The 17,650-nt window shown below is 40.1% G+C and overlaps 1 protein-coding gene across 1 annotated transcript; it reads right to left on the minus strand.

Moving 5' to 3' along the window:
* Window positions 1-4,258: 4,258 nt before the first annotated feature.
* On the minus strand, window positions 4,259-16,575 carry fam83ga (family with sequence similarity 83 member Ga). The gene is made up of 5 exons (XM_053675303.1): window positions 15,977-16,575; window positions 13,427-13,594; window positions 10,786-10,910; window positions 6,385-8,914; window positions 4,259-6,211 (listed from the first exon to the last, which is right to left on the minus strand). The coding sequence occupies exons 1-5, from the start codon at window positions 16,436-16,438 to the stop codon at window positions 5,753-5,755; spliced, it is 3,744 nt and encodes a 1,247-aa protein (XP_053531278.1). The 5' UTR covers window positions 16,439-16,575; the 3' UTR covers window positions 4,259-5,752.
* Between the last annotated feature and the right edge of the window lie 1,075 nt (window positions 16,576-17,650).

The raw sequence follows: 17,650 nt of genomic DNA on the forward strand, positions 1-17,650 counted from the left end.
CTCCATCGTGTTTGGACTCTACGTTTTCAGTGTGGTATGACAAGGGCATTAAACAAGTTCGAAATCTGTATGCCGATGGTGTCTTTGTTAGCTTTGCCAATCGGTCATCTACTTATGACCTCCCTGTGACGCATCTCTTTCGTTATTTTCAAATTCGGAATTTCGTTTCTGGATGTTTCCCTGATTTCCACAATCCACATCAGAGAGGAACGATTTCTAGGATTTATGATTTTATTCCGGCGCTAGGTAGTGAGGCGAGTACCAGAATTAAGAATGCGTTGGAAACGGAGTTAGGAGTACAGATAAGTGAGGAGTGTTGGGAACGTGCTATAGGGAGTCTACCACTTCTTGGGCTGGTCTTGGACTCATCCAGTTGAAAGTTTTACACAGAGTCCATCTGTCCAAGTCGAGACTTTCTGTAATATATCCAGAAGTAGAGGACAAGTGTGATAAATGTCATGGCTCTCCCTGTCATCTTGGCCATATGTTTTTCTTCTGCCCTGATCTCCATGGTTTTTGGACTGCTTTCTTTACTATCATGTCCACTATTCTCAGGGTAGATTTAAAACCTTGCCCATTCATTGCTATATTTGGGATTCCTCATGACTCAGTTCACATCCCTAATAGCAAGACGTTCCCTACTGTTGCATTGGAAGTCTGCTAAATATCCATCCATCTCCCAGTGGCTGAAGGACATGATGTCTTTTTTAAAACTTGAGAAAAGGTGCATCACAAAAAAATTAGAATATTAGTTCATTTTGTTTTCTGTAATTTAATTCAAAAAGTGGAACTTTCATATTCTAGATTCATTACGCATGAAGTGAAATATTTCGAGCCTTTTTTTTGTTTTAATCTCGATGATTATGGCTTACAGCTCATAGAAATCAAAAATCCAGTATCTCAAAATATTATATAAAGAATTTATAATACAGAAATGTCGACCTGAGAAGAGCGCTAATCAGCTAATTAACTCGAACACCTGCAAAGGTTTCCCGAGCCTTTAATCTCTCAATCTGGTTCAGTACACAACCACAATCACGGGGAAGATGAAAGTAAATGTTGTATTTCGTTTGGAAATCAAGGTTCCAGAGTCTGGAGGACGAGTGCAGAGGAACAGAATCCAAGCTGCTTGAAGTCCAGTGTGACGTTTCCACGGTGATTTGGGGTGTCGTGTCATCTGCTGGTGTCGGTCCACTGTGTTTTCTCGAGTCGAGAGTCGATGCAGCGTCTACCAGGAGATTTTAGAGAACTTCATGCTTCATCTGCTGATGAGCTTTATGGAGATGCTGATTTCCTTTTCCAGCAGGACTCTGCACCTGCCCACAGTGCCAAAACTACTAGTAACCGGTTTACTGACCGTGGTGTTACTGTGTTTGATCGTCCAGCCGACTCTCCTGACCCGAACCCCATAGAGAATCTACGAGGGACACCAGACCCGGCGATACAGACGAGCCGAAGGCCGCTATCAAAGCGACCTGGGCTTCCAGAACACCTCAGCAGTGCCACAGGCTGATCGCCTCCACGCCGCACTCATGCAGTCATTCATACAAAAGGATTAAAACCCCGACCGAGTATCAGCGCATAAATGAACATCCTTTTCATCAGGTCGACGTTTCTGTATTATAAATTCTTTATTCTGATATTTTGAGATACTGGATTTTTGATTTCCATGAGCCGTAATCTGTAATCATTGAGATTAAAATAAAAAAAAAGGCTTGAAATATTTCACTTCATGTCTAATGAATCTACAACATATGAAAGTTCCACTTTTTGAATTAAATTGCAGAATCGTGGCACTGATGAGTTTTACTGCTGATGGTTATCCGACTCCCTAAGCAGTATCCGTTCTTAACGTTGACCTTATTGTAAAAACAATTACACCATGAAACCCATTAGTGGTTTTCAGGGCTGGCTTATCAAATGCTTCACAGATACAGTACAACGAATGCATTTCAAAATGATTTATGCTTCGAGTGGTTTTTAATGATCATTGGCCAGTTTTATCCACGGCACTTACAGATGAGGCATATTTTGAATTTTACCATACATTCAGCCCAAAGAGCAAAGACCGTTCTGCACGGAATTATAACCGTGAATAATAAAAGTAGCAACATTTCTTTTTAAATAGCTAGATCGCAGCGGTAAGTGCCAGAAGGATTTTGTAATTAACAATCTTTTACACAATGAGTATCATTTTGCAACTCCTTGCATGTACTGAGGGACTCGTACACAACTCTTACAAAAGGTGCAATCATTCACTGATTCTCAAGAAGGCGACATAATACATTAAGAGACAGGGGGGTGGAAGTCTTGAACAACCGAATGGTGTAAATTGAAATGTAGAAATGTAAATATCTTATTGTTATCGTTATCATCCAGGGTAACGACACACAGTATTAAGAATCGAGCGTATATAAACTTTTGAACTGGTTCATTTGTGTGAATTCAGTTATTATTGTGCCTTGTGGACGATCTGTCTATGTCTATATGGAAAAATCTGTATCCCTTTTTTTTATTTTTTATTTTTTATTTTTTAATACAGATTGTGCAAGACGTATGTAAACTTATGACCCCAACTGTAAACTCTGTACCAGTATTAAAAATGAATTAATGAATTAATCTATTTGAATCATTGAACAGCTCTTTAGTTGTGTGACTGCTGGAACTTTGCTGTGTCTGCCAGTGTATCAATCTGCTTCAGGAAATGGGTGTGAGTCCCTCATTCTTCTCTGTAAGCGCAGTAGAGAAGCTGATATAATTGTCGGATTGGTGCCATATCCACATATTGTGCCATTCTCTTTAGGTGGATGTGAAGCAGAGTATTTCTGTGAATTTCTAACAGCAATACGCAAGAGCATAGGAGTGTCTGTACTTAACTCGGATTTCATCTAGGTATGCAAAACAACCCTTGACTGATGCCTTATATATTTTATGCTTTGTGCTTCGAACAGAACATGGCCCAGCATGGCCTGCACTTGTACCCAGTTTCATGAGGAAGTACCAAAATTGTCTGGTATTTATTCCTCTTCCTCATCCAAATAAATAAAGAAAGGGAAGAACAAGTATCTGCCTCACTAGAAATACATAAGAATAGTCTTGCAAGCAAGTTTCAAAATCACTTCTGATCTCAATAAAAACACACACGGCACACGGCCGTGTCTTCATACTCGTGAAGAATCTTCCTGGTTTAATTATTATTATTATTATTATTATTATTATTATTATTATTATTATTATTTATCAACTCCTCAAGATGCCCAGTAAGTCTGTAAGTACTGTACTCCCACTTACTGATTCCATGCTGATATTAAGAAGTGGTGAAAGTTGTTTTATGTCCAGGTAATGGGATTATTCATAACATGGGAATTATTAGAGCCTGTGATGCTGTTTAGAAAGCAGCTGAAAGCATTTAGATCAATTTGAAAGCATATATGCTGTTGTACAGTTTAACGTCAGTCAGTATCTTAAATGCTAAGATGAAACACCTTTGCCCTTTGATGCACTTTCTGGCTTTCTCTATTGTTCTTGATCTCAACACGAGCGGTCACAATTGCCGTTACAGCTGCAGTTTGCATCCTGCTGCAGATATGACACGTCCGCTTGCTGCATAACCATAAAGCCTGTGCACACCCTACAGGGGGCATGTCTGAAGCGATAAGTTTCAAAATAGAGCGTAAAAACGGTTCACTTCTAGCATTTTCCACTGCTAGGATAAATGTGCGGTCAGTGCAAAGATGGTCTGAGTTATCTTTTTAAACATTGCACCACCCATGGCCCCGGGAACAGTTTCAGTGTACTATCATTCATGTATTGGGTGGTGTTTCAAGTTATCATGATGCACCAAGTGTCTGATTTTGTAAGAGTTGCTTTTCAGTACAATGCAATAACTAGGCATTCATACTGTACGAGTTCCTGACTCGTCGTTTCCATTTAAAATGTAGAGCGTTACTAAACTTAACCATTTTGTGTGGTAAATGAAGAGTTTGTAAATAAATAAAAACTGTCGGTGTATAGAACTGTTATCAACAAATACTGTTCATGCTTTTCCTATATATATTTTAGACTACATCATTGTAAACCTATGTAATATTTCCAACAGTTAAACTTACTGTTATATATCAAGGAAGTAACTCTGGACTTCATTTCCCAGCAGCCACTGCACCATACTACATCAATGTCACATGAGCCCCTGCTCCTGTATCACGTTTCTGTTTAACGAGCACTTATATAGCCACTGTTTGTACTGCTTCCTCGTCTTACGTATTGTCTGTCTTGACCTGTGTCCCTGTACCATGTTTTGTTTCATAGTTTATGTTTAGTCTTAGCCACAGTATTCTGCCTAGTTGGCTTAGTGTCTTTGTTTTGTTGTTTAATAAATGTTTGAAGATCTGCGCTTGCTTCCGTATCCATCTTTGTAACGTGACACTTGCCTGCTTCTGTACTTTGCTTTTGTTATTTAATCACAAAATTGTGATTAAAGGGCTGATTAAAAAAAAAAATTTCCCAGTACCTACTGCTCTTGATCACCTTCATCAAAACAAATTCGGAGGTTACTATAGCATATGATCTTTTGAATCTTCTGAATGTCCAGGAATAAAACTGGGGTTTTTGTGTGTAACGTTTCGCAATTTAGTCGATTTTTTTAATCAGACTCCTGGATGTTGAAGAAAGTAAAAGGAGGAAAAAAAAGATTTATATTTATTTATAAGCGGTGTAATTTTAATGACTGAAAGTGCGGTGTAAATCTGTTTTTGGTTGCTGTGTGCCAGCTGGAGCGAAAGATTCCAGAATTAGTTCACTGAGGTAAGCATGAAGCGATGAACTTCATAAATAGTTTGCCCGTGTCAAACCCTTAAAATGAGATATATACATACACGTATATACACTCAGTGTCCAATTTAATATTAACACCTGTACATCCATCCATTTTCTATACCGCTTGTCCTACAAGGTCACGGGGAACCTGGGAGTATCGGGGACAAGGTGGGGTACAACCCTGGACGGGGTGAGAAATCCATCACGGGGCGCAATCCCATAGGAACACCTGTACAACTGCACATTTATTCAGTTATCCAATCAGCACAATGCATACAATCATGCAGATACAGGTCAAGAGCTTCAGTTAATGTTCACATCAAACATCAGAACGGGGAAAAAGTGTGATTTCCGTGACTCCAACCCTGGCATGGTTGTTGGTAACAGATGGGTTGGTTTGAGAATTTCAGCAACTGCTGATCTCCTGGGATTTTCACACACAACAGTCTCTAGAGTTTACACAGAATGGTGCTGAGTGAGCGACAGTTCTGTGAGGAGAAACGCCTTGTTGCTAAGAGAGATCTAAGGAAGCTGCTCGGAAGGATATAGTAACTCGTATAATCACTCTATTACAACCGTGGTGAGCAGAAAAGCATCTCAGTATGAACAAAACATCAAACCTTCTGACAGCAGAAGACCACATCATGTTCCACTCCTGTCCACCAAGAACAAGAATCTGAAGCCATCATGGGAACAGACTCACCCAAACTGGACAGCCGAAGATTAGAATCTGCATGATTTTGTGTATTGTGCTGCTGCCGCCACATGATTGGCTGATTGAATAACTGCATAACTAAGCAGGCGTACAAGTGTTCCTATTAAAGTGTATGGTGAGTGTACATACAACATCCAGATTCCAGATATAAAGCTATATGAAGAACACAGTTTACAAGCACCTGCAACATGTTATCACGTTTTATCTTTCTCTTTAATACTCTTAAAGAGTCTTTTTCTGATTCGTTTGAGAAGAGGAGCCAGTAATTCTCTCTTTTAAGGTTCTTGTGGTTTTTGGGGTTGGTGCAGAACGCTGCCTGAAGCTTGACTGGTGTAACTGGTTAACCCTTATTCTATCCTGTTGAGCCTGAGGCTGTTTTTGAGAAGAACAGTGGTGGTCTGCTGAGAGTTCTGTCTGCAAGGGTCTGAGCTGAGTTTGCTTTGACCTGATGGGAGCTGTATGTCTCCTGTGAAGCTTGGCAGGAGTTGCAGGAAGATCATTAGCAGCCCCGTTTTGGCCCAACTGCCTTCCACGTGGATCATTTTGAACTCCAAGTGTGGATACAGGAGATGTTACAGAGGTTACCGCACTGCTGTGGACCTTGGTGACAGATGCTTTGGTTGAACCTTGTTTGACTTTGTGTGTTGGAATAGGTTTAGGTTGAGGTGATACCCGATGTAGCTGCGAATAGCAACAAAATTCAAATTTAATTCAAAGTTATTTTGCAGAACTTTTCGCAAAAGTTACAAACTGTAGATTTAGTTGTTTGTTAGTAGCGAGTGAAATGCTTTAATTATTCAAAAGGTAATGTTTGTTTTAGCAGTTAGATACACAGCTGTAGAGGGAATCCTTACCTTCCGGACATTTCTCTCTGACTTAGGCTTTCCCTCAGGCTGGTTATTCTCTTGCTGCACATATATATGCTCCAGTGTCTTCCTTTTCAAAGGATGGATATCAACACCGAGCTGTCCGAACTTAACGCCAGCCGATGTCTTCGGTTTTAGCTGCTGTGCTTTGTCCACAATTTGCGCTGTTGCCGTTTCCTTCAGTTCTGAATTGGAGCTGTCCATATCTTTGACCTCTATACCCTGCTCAAGGTTCGACTCCTCTGCAATCAACGGTTTAACCTGAAAAGGCAAACTGCAAGCTTCATCGTGACTTCTTTCAGTGTTTGGGCTTTTCGGGAACCTGTTGTTTAGAGAAGCTGGTTTTGACTGTGGTGTCGAGTGTGTGCCATCATTCCCTTCGAGTGCAGATTTGAGGTTAGATGTGTAATTGAATCCTGAGCAGGTTTCTGGCTTTAATCTCAGCAGTGGCACTACTTTGACTGGGTCAGAAAACACGATGCACTGCGCCTCCGCAGTTTTCCGCACTGTCACATAAGGTGCCGTTAATTTATCCTGCAGCGATGACTCGTTTACTAATAGCTGTGATCCGACCCTGTCGTTCCCTTCTACGGGTTGTATGTCAAACATATTTACTACTGAACACAATTCACACTTCTGTAGGCATTCTTTTTTTTCAATGGGTGCTACTTGTGCATCAGTTTCCACTTGATGGAGTAGTTTGTTCTTTGTTCCTGGTTGTGAGGTAGAATCTGTTTCCTGTATTTGCTCTTTATTGGCTATAGAAACAGATTCAGACAAACTATTTCCTCCATTCAGTGATGTGAACTCCGACTTGTCAGTTGTCACCACAGTTAAGTGTTGGCCATGACACTCTTCTGGTGATGCAGACGGGAGCCTGGACTCTTCTGTTTCTTTCATGACGTCATGGCTCGATGCATCCTCACATGAGCCAGACATTAATGAGAACAAGGCATTGTTTGGCTCATCTGGGTACTTGGAGACAGTTGGCATCCTGTTAACCATCCCTACAATCTCAGAATCACCACTCGCACTCTCACTGCACCCGAAGTACGCCTCTGATAAAAAATAAGAACTGGAGTCAGAATAGGTACTCTCTCCATTTTGCATTGGGCAGTCTACATTATCTGTCTCTATGAGTTTGTGTGTATTCCTTTGATTGGCTTGTATATCTTTATTACTGATGGTTTCTGCAATATTCTCACAGCTTTGTTTGTCTGATGAAGTTTCAGGTTGTGCAGCTGAAGCAGGTGTTATATTATGAATCTGTGGATTCTCTGATCGGGGGCACGGTGGCTTAGTTGTTAGTACATTTGCCTCGCACCTCTGAGGTTGGGGGTTTGATTCCCACCTCTGCCCTGTGTGTGCGGAGTTTGCAAATTCTCCTCGTGCTTCGTGGGTTTCCTCCGGGTACTCCGGTTTCCTCCACCTGTTCAAAGACATGCTTCGTAGGCTGATTGGCATGTCTAAATGGTCTGTAGTGTGTGAATGGGTGTGTGTGTACGAATGTGCCCGGCGATGGGTTGGCACACCATCCAGGGTGTCCCCTTCCTTGCGCCCGGAGTCCCCTGGGATAGGCTCCAGGTTCCCAGCGACCCTGTGTAGGATAAGCGGTAGAGAAAATGGATGGATGGATGGATTCTCTGATACTTGGGAATCTTTATGTGACTCAGCACTAGTGCTGGCTATAATATTCTCAATATCCAATTCTTCTCTCTTCTTAGATAAGACATCAGTTTGCTTTTCCATACCATGATCCACAAGGGAGTCTTTCTCATCCTTCTTGCTACTGTGAGCTGTTTTAGGATTTGGAATAGGGGACAGACACACAGCTTGTTCTTTCAGACTGCTAGGAGGATGGCAGTGCTTCTTATCTTCCACCGGTCTAGTTTGGGGTTGCATAAGTGGCTGCTCATTGGCTGAAGCAGCAGTTGGAGTGGTAGGCCTTGGACAAACCTTCTCAGACAGAGACTCTTGTGGCACGCAGATCGGGTCTTTAAATCGGATGACTTGCGAGACCTCAAAGAGATCTGAACGTGTGAGGTGAGCTTGTAGGGGTTTATTACAGTCCCTCATATTAATGAAGCCAGTGACATCACCTGGTGGATCAGGCTCAGGCCAAACAGGCAGGTAGTCAATCATGTTGGCTTTTTCTAGGTGGAGCAGTCCAGGGTGAATGCGAGGACCTTCTGGCACTTCCTTCATTAGTTTATTGCTGTTATTCTTGGCTGTGCACATCTCAGAATTAACACGATTGATGTTAGCAACAGCATTGCCAGAGACCAGAGCGTATTTGGGGTTGAAGAGTTTGAGGGCCATGGCGGTTGAGGGCTGCAGAGGAGGTGCTGCTTTAGTGATGGGTTCTAGCTTTTTCTCTTTCTCCAGTTTAATTGTGTTCAAATTAATGGCATTAGACATCATATACAGGTCTTGGAACAACTGGTCAAATAAATCCACAGCCTGGCCTGTGAGCACGGTAATGATGCTCCTGTCTAATCTCGAGGCAGCCCATGTGAAACTGAAATAAAAAACAACAACAACAACATTTGGATTATATGTGGTGAGTTGCTGAAAACACAAAATGTAAAGTATTTATGAAGACTCTGAAAGTCGTTTATATATTTCATATTTGATTGGCTCAAGCCAATCCATGAAATTGTACCAAATCAAGAAACACAGTATCTTACAAAATTATTCAACCCCCTTAAAAGTAATCAGATTCGTCTGAATTACAAATGACACTGACACAAATAGTTCCAACCAGTATTTTTTAAATTGTAAACCAATATGCTCTTAAAAATTTTTTTCAAAATACATTATTTGGCAACAGATCTTTAAAAAATAAAACCTGAAAAATGCTATTTGCAAAAGAATTCAACCACTACAGACTAGTACCTGGTAGAACCACCTTTTGCTGCAATGACAACTTTAATACTGTTATGGTATGTTCCTTACACTGTTTGGGACTGATTTTCAGTCATTCTTCTTAGCAGATTTGTTCGAGGTTCTTCAGGTTGGTTGGACGTTGTTTATCGACTGTATTTTTAAACAGTGCCATAGATACTCAATGGGATTACGATTTTGACTTGGCCACTGCAGAACATTCACGTTTTTGTTTTTAACCACAACGGCATTGCTTTGGGACCACTTTCCTGCTGAAAAATGAAGTTTTTGACAAGAAGCCCAGGCTCTGAGGATGAAAAGCGTCCCCAGAGCACGATGCTGCCACCAACATATTTCACTGTAGAGATTCCGTTCATTGAGATATGGCCTGCATTAGGTTTGAACCACACAAACTGGTTTAAAACTTGCCCAAAGACAGTATCTCGGTTTTGGTCTCATCACACCAAAAAAACCCCACATCTTCACTGGGTCACTCTCATGCTTTCATATGCACAAAGGTTTCTTTCTAGCCAGTCTCCCACACAGTCCTTAATTATGCAGAACTCTTGATATCGTTGTCCGGTGCACCTTCACTCCACTTTGAACTACTGTCCTTCAGAGTGACTGTTGGCCTCACTGTGGCTTCCCTCACCAGTCCTCTGCCGTATTTTTGCATTGAGTTTTGAGGGAGAGGCTTGCCTAGCTAGTGCTTGGGTAGTGTGAGGCAGCTTGCACTTCCTCACTATTGATCCAACGTTTCTATTGGGATGTCCAATCTTATAATTTTCCAACCTATTGCTAAGTTCTTAAATTCTTTTATCTTATCTTTAACATCCTTAGAATCCTGTAGTCTTTATTTTGACTCCTTCCTACAGACTGACAGCTTTTTCAATGACTGATGTGTCTTTTGTGGGAGCTGTTTTAATATTTCACAGTTGAAGGCCAATTGTAAGTCAACTGTGTCCTCTGTAAGACAATGTCTTATCAATATTGGGGCAGTGGTGGCTTGGCAGTTAAGGCTCTGGGTTACTGATTGGAAGGTCGGGGGTTCAAGCCCCAGCACTATCAAGCTGACACTGTTGGGCCCTTGAGCAAGGCCCTTAACCCTCTCTGCTCCAGGGCTGCTGTATCATGGCTGACCCTGCGCTCTGACCCCAACTACCTGACATGCGAAGAAAAGAATTTCACTGTGCTGTAATGTATATGTGGCCAATAAAGACTCTTTATCAATATACTTACGCACGCAGCATTTTTCAATGTTTTGATTTTCTTTGAAGCACTTGCTGACCAATAGTTAATCTTGGCTTTGAAAATTCGCTATAAGTGAACATGGGTTTGCAAGTGTGTTTGTTATTTGTTATTCAGACATATCTGGTCAATTCCCAAGGGGGTTAAATACTTTTCCAAGGCACTGTAAAAGATTTTATTTATTTATTTTTTTTTAAATATCCAAAAACAGAACTCATGCTATTAAAACCAGGAAGACTAGTTTGTGAATTGTCTGACCTGTATGATCCTGAAACGGCTTTGTCTCCATCAACAAACATGAATTTTTGACTTTGGCTCCCACATACTTTCTTGGATGAGTGAGTGAAAAACCCAGTTCCTCTTATACTCCGCACTCTCAAGTTCTAAACAGTATCAGGACAAAAAACCCCAAAACATTAAGGGCTCTTCTGCATAGTGATTACGTGCACATTTAAAGTAACTCACAGGTGAAAATGTATGAAGTGAACTGTAAACAATGACTGGAATCGAACTGCAAACAATGTCTGGAATTTTCTGACAGGAACATCATTCTGAATAAAGCACAAGGACACCCTGAAGACAAACGCTGTATAAAATGTGAACTTGCTTAGAGGTCTTTTTGTGTATACAGTATACTGTAACTCAGAGTATTATTACTCTCTGTGTTCTGTCCTTTGTGTGTTTGATTTAAAAAAAAAAAAAAAAAAGTAAAGTAAAAGAGTATGAGATAAAAAATTATTACACATCTTCATTTGTAAATGCGTAATATGTTCAAACAATATTCCATACAATGTCTGGGTAACACTTTACAGTACACTAATACACAGGGTTGGGAGGGTTACTTTAAAAACGTATTCTGTTACAGTTACAAATTACTTCATAAAAAAATGTAATCAGTAACATAATCCAAGTATCACAATATGAAAGTAATGTAATTGAATTATTTATGGATTACTTCAAAGGTCACGTGTAAATAAAGTCAAGAGATAAGCAATATGATCTAGAATACTTTTATGTAGAGTTTATTTTAGAGATTAAAAGCAGCTGTCTATATTGTGTTATGTCAAAAGATTAATTCATTGGTTTCAAATAAAAAAACATTGTAATCCCGATAGTATTCCCATTTTGTACAAAATGTTCATGTAATCCGATTCCCCAAGCCTGCTAGTACCTGAATTAACACTGACTTAAATATTAACTAATGTTGAGTTAAAGCATGTACTAATCACAAGAGCTAACCTTAACTATGATGTGAGTCTTATGAATGCATGCGTGAACAATGACCACCTTAAATACATGTTAGTACACGTTTATTAATTAATGTGTTAATTAACATGTAGAAGTAAGCTAATTGGATTGCGTTGAGATTTTTGGTTGTTTATTATTATTAATAAAAAGAGATTATTGGTGTTTATTATTAGTGCCTCTGTCTACAGTCAATAAAGAGGATCAGTGTAAAATATGAAAGGAATCCATGTTTGTTCACGCAGCTGCATATGGCAAATTATATAAACAATTTGAGCTTATGCAGGTTTAATTAATATTCTTTCTAACAGAGTATGTTTGATTTAGTTCACGAATACATTAATAAACAAACATGTCCTAACATGTGCTTAAGGTGGTCGTTATTCACGCATGAGTTCATAAGACTCGCGTCGTAGTTTAGTTTAGCTCTTCATTAGTTCGTGATTAGTACATGCTTTAACTCATCATTACATCATATCCATCCATCTTCTATACCGCTTTATCCTTTTCAGGGTCACGGGGAATCTTGAGCCTATCCCAGGGAGCATCAGGCACAAGGCGGGGTACACCCTGGACAGGGTGCCAGTCCATCGCAGGGCACAATCACATACACATTCACACGCCCATTCATATACTACGGACACTTTGGACACACCAATGGGTACTGTCTAAAGAGGAAACCCCCACAGCACAGGGAGAACATGCAAACTCAGCACACACAGGGCAATGGTGGGAATCGAAACTCAGACTCTGGAGGTGTGAGGCGAACGTGCTAACCACTAAGCCACTACGCCCTATGTCATATTTAAGTCAGTATTAATTCAGGCATTAGTGCATGATTATTCATGCACTGTTATTGTAAAGTATTAGCATTATCAGTTTTATATATTAAAGGCTTCTACATAAAGCCACATGCTCATCAGTCAGGTTAGTAACATATAAGTATTATGAGATCCTTTTCTCTAACACCACTAATGTCTTCTTGTAGTAGACTATATTCCAAAGTTGACGCTGTTCTGTACTGACGAGTGGATTATTTTCCTCAATAAATAAATGAGCAAGTATAATATTTTTGTCTCGTTTGTTTAATCGGGTTCTCTTTATCTACCTTTACGACCTCTGTTAATGTTTTAGGTCATATTTACGCAGATATGTCGACAAATCTAACGGGTTCACAAACTTTCAAGCACTACTGTAAGTCCACTGCTTGTAAATAGCTTAAATCAGTTTGATCTATTGCTAATGCTATTGGATGTTAGCCACAATATTAGCTTCCCACACATTTGTCCAACAAAATGCCAGATAGAATCTCATAATAATACTGAGGTCACGATTTGTTGTGCGTGCACACACAATACACGCGCAAACTCCTCCAATCTCATCCTCAAATCTGTTTCTCTGGAATGTCCTTAATGTGCATCAGAATGTTAATCTGTGACCAGCCGTGTTCTGTCTCTGTCTCAATCCTCAGGTCTGACGGGAGGCATTTGTCCTGTCTCAGATCTACTTCAGATCAGAAAAGATTCAACAAGGTAGCCTTTGTGTCACACTTAAAATGAAGGGTCTGTCACTACTGTTAAAGTGATTTTGCAATTTAATTCCCAGATTATTGCAGCATTCAGCTCTAAATAAAAAAAAAAAAGACGGGACATACTTTAAGGTGTCCTGTGTGCATTGCTGCACTCTCGCACATTTTCAGGAAGTGTGGAACCCCAGTAACCTCCAGTACGATGTAAACAGCCACGTTACGCTTGAAGCTTGCATGCAAGAGATCTTTAAAGATGTCCACGTCTGTAAACAAATCCATGACCACAGCAATGACCTGTAAATGGGAAAATGTATAGCCTTGGATTGCATTATGTTATTTACCAAATTCAGTGATCACAAAATTTTAACCAGAGGAAGACAATTCTGCAAAACCTCTTTAGATCTCGCTTAAGCATACGAGCTCATCAGCATATTTCAAAGCAGGTAGTAACACTTTGTTTGTTTGTCATATTGATAAATATTGGACTCTGTATCTATAGTAACCTTTATCTAAACTCAGGGTTGCTAACTGTTTACTGTTACAGTTACTATGATTGACTATGAATGTTGGACTTTGACTTTTTACTTCATAAAAGTTGTGAGTATGGCTGGGTACATTTTTGTATGTGTGTTTGTTTCTAATTAAGGACATTAATTTTAGTAAAAAAAAAATATTTACTGATCATTTGAATTTAATTTTACCTGTACCTTGGGTTCATTCTGATCTAGGGATGGGCTTCAAATTGTTTTTGTGTATCATACTCAGAAATTTCACTTATATAAATCACACTGTTTGAGAACGTGAGTGTTGATGTTAGGACTAATGTGTGCAACACAGCACCTTTCTAAATAGTGTTTACATTCTGAGATTTCAATAAAGGAAATTAATTCATTGTATTACTACTACTACTACTACCACTACTACTACTGCTACTGCTACTTGTATAGCCTATTACTACTACTACTACTGCTACTAGTATAGCCTACTACTACTACTACTACTACTACTACTGCTACTAGTATAGCCTACTACTACTACTACTAGTAGTACTACTATAACTACTATTATAGCCTACTACTACCACTACTACTACTGCTACTAGTATAGCCTACTACCACTACTACTACTACTACTACTACTACTACTACTGCTACTAGTATAGCATACTACTACTATAACTACTATTATAGCCTACTACTACTACCACTACTACTACTACTACTACTACTACTGCTACTAGTATAGCCTATACGACCACTACTACTACTACTATTACTACTACTAGTATAGCCTACTACTACTAGTACTACTACTACTACTAGTACTACTATAACTACTATTATAGCCTACTACTACTACTACTAGTATAGCCTAAACTACTACTACCACTACTACTACTGCTACTGCTACTAGTATAGCCTACTACCACTACTAGTATAGCCTAAACTACTACTACCACTACTACTACTGCTACTGCTACTAGTATAGCCTACTACTGCTACTACCACTACTACTACTAGTAATATAGCATACTACTACTATTACTACTGCTACTACTACTAGTATAGCCTACTACTGCTACTACCACTACTACTACTAGTAATATAGCATACTACTACTATTACTACTGCTACTACTACTAGTATAGCCTACTACTACTACTAGTATAGCCTACTACTACTAGTACTACTACTTCTACTACTAGTAAAGCCTACTACTACTAGTATAGCATACTACTACTACTACTACCACCACTACTACTACTACTACTACTACTAGTATAGCCTACTACTACTACTACTACTACTACTACTACTACTACTACTACTACTAGTACTGCTACTACTACTATTATAGCCTACTACTACCACCACCACCACTACTACTACTACTAGTAGTAGTATAGCCTACTACTACTGCTACTACTACTGATACTACTACTAGTATAGCATACTACTACTACTACTACTACTGCTACTACTACTATTATAGCCTACTACTACCACCACCACCACTACTACTACTAGTAGTAGTAGTATAGCCTACTACTACTACTACTACTTCTACTAGTATAGCCTACTACTACTGCTAGTATAGCCTATTACTACTACTACTACTATTAGTATAGCCTACTACTACTACTACTACTAGTATAGCCTACTACTACTGCTACTACTGCTAGTATAGCCTATTACTACTACTACTACTATTAGTATAGCCTACTACTACTACTACTACTACTAACAGGTGCCCCTATATGAATGAACAATTCAAAGGTTCTGTGTTAAAAAGTTCACATGTTTTGGAAATGTTCGTGTTCATCAGCCTACAGTTCATGCTTTTGGACTGGGCGAGGAAACTGGAGTACCCGGAGGAAATCCCTGAAGCAGGGGGAGAACATGTAAACTCTGCGCACACAGGGCATAGGCAGGAGTCGAACCCACAACCCCAGACCTGTCAAGTGTGCTAACCTCTAAGCCACCACGCATCCCTATTGTTAATATAAACCCTAAGATAAATGAATGCTATTTAATTATAACTACTTTACAATAACACACTAGTCTCACTACTGAGCTCATTAAACTACATCAATTCATATGCCTTTATAAATGATGATGATGATGATGATGATTATTGGTATTACTCCTGCTGCTACGACTAAGAATAATATCTCACCTTCTGTGCCTGTGCTATGGTTCTCCTGATGACCTCTTTAATATGCGCGTCCCCGTGTAGGGGCGGCTGCGCATGCACGGCGACGCGGGTCAGTCCACGGTAGCTGGCGCGCTGAGGCCAGCCGAGCTCCAGCTGCGGGAGCGAGTCATCAGAGCGCTCCGGCCAGTACTGGAGTGAGGACAAGCGCGTCTCTTTACTGTCCCCATCAGAGCCGGCTGAGGAATCGGGTAAATCCGGACAAAAGTGTTCCACGGAGGCGGACAGCTGCGCGAGCTCCAGGTCGGACAAAAATGGCCGAATCCGGTTGGTCTTGATGAACTCGTGAAAGCAGTCCGGACCTTCATCCAGCAGCCTCTCCAGCGCCAGCCTCTGCTCCTCACTGTACAGGAACTCCGGCTTGGACTCGTTAGTGCGTAAATTAACATGATGCTCATTTAGACACTGAATCTGAGACAGGGCCATTACTAATCCCCCCCTCCCCCCAAAAAAAATAAACTTTCAGAAAAGTTTCCAAACAGGTTCAGGTCATTATTGTGAATGTATAATGTGCTCACACTTAAGGTGTGTTAACCTGCTGCTGGAGCAGTGGCACAGCGCGCACTTTCACATAACTCTACAAATGAATTTTCCATCTTATCTGTTATCACAGTGTTGCCAGATTGGTAGATCCAACGGTTTGCCATATATGTAAATATATGATGTAAAAAAAAAAAACAGCTTGTGGACACCTGATCGTCGTAACTATAAGTGCTTGATATATTTGAACATCCCATTCAAGATTTAGTCCATCCTTTGCTGTTATAAGAACCTCCACTCTTCTGGGAAGGCTTTCCATTAGATTTTGGCGCGTGGCTGTGGGGATTTGTGTTCATTCAGCTACAAGGGCGTTAGTGAGATCAGGTACTGATGGGTCTAGAGTGCAGTCGGTGTTCCAGTTCATCCCAAAGGTGTTCAGTGAGGTTGAGATCAGGGGTCTGTGCAGGACACTCGAGTTCTTCCAGTCCAACTTTCTCAAACCATGTCTTCATGGAGCTCGCTTTGTGTACAGGAGCATCGTCATGCTGGAACAGGTTTGAGTTCCAGTGAAGGGAAATATTACTACAGCATACAATTACATTCTATACAATTCTGTGCTTTTAGCTTTGTGGCAATATGGGTGGGATGGTCAGGTGTCCACAAACTTTTGGTCATATAATGTACAACCTTACAACCTTGATATCCACGTTGTTTATTATTTATTATATATTTATCAATCCACAATATTGTGTAGCGCAATATTTACAACAACAATTAAACCTACAACAAATATGACTTCTAGGCTTAAAATGACTGGATATGAATTGTGGCGAGAATTTATGTAATTCTATACAAACTCTGAAGGAACAGATTGTGACAGCAGACTGGTGTCGAGCAGCCTAAATATTTTTTGTATAACCCACACATGTGATCCAGTGGATAGGATCTGGCAACGTGGACAGGTAAGGCTAGGTCATGTGACTGACTACAGTTCAAAAACCAACTCCTACAGTAGCAAGCAAACTTTCACACTGTATAGAGGAATGTGTAAAGACAGCACTGTAGCCTGGTCTATAGACGCTTGTGTGGCAGAAATGTGCACAAGTGCTCTTTTAAATGCAAAATGTACCTAGATTTTGGGTATTGTATTGAGAGCTG

This window comes from Ictalurus punctatus, chromosome 24 (genome assembly GCF_001660625.3).
Source record: "Ictalurus punctatus breed USDA103 chromosome 24, Coco_2.0, whole genome shotgun sequence".
Taxonomy (NCBI): Eukaryota; Metazoa; Chordata; class Actinopteri; order Siluriformes; family Ictaluridae; genus Ictalurus; species Ictalurus punctatus.

Bases quoted from the DNA above. Each gene is read 5' to 3' on its own strand.
- fam83ga (XM_053675303.1), bottom strand. From the start codon at position 16,438: ATGGCCCTGTCTCAGATTCAGTGTCTAAATGAGCATCATGTTAATTTA. The intron at 13,595-15,976 runs GTGAGATATTAT...TCCCATTTACAG, and splicing joins CCATAGCACAGGCACAGAAG to GTCATTGCTGTGGTCATGGA. The intron at 8,915-10,785 runs GTCAGACAATTC...TTTTTATTTCAG, and splicing joins GCCGTTTCAGGATCATACAG to TTTCACATGGGCTGCCTCGA.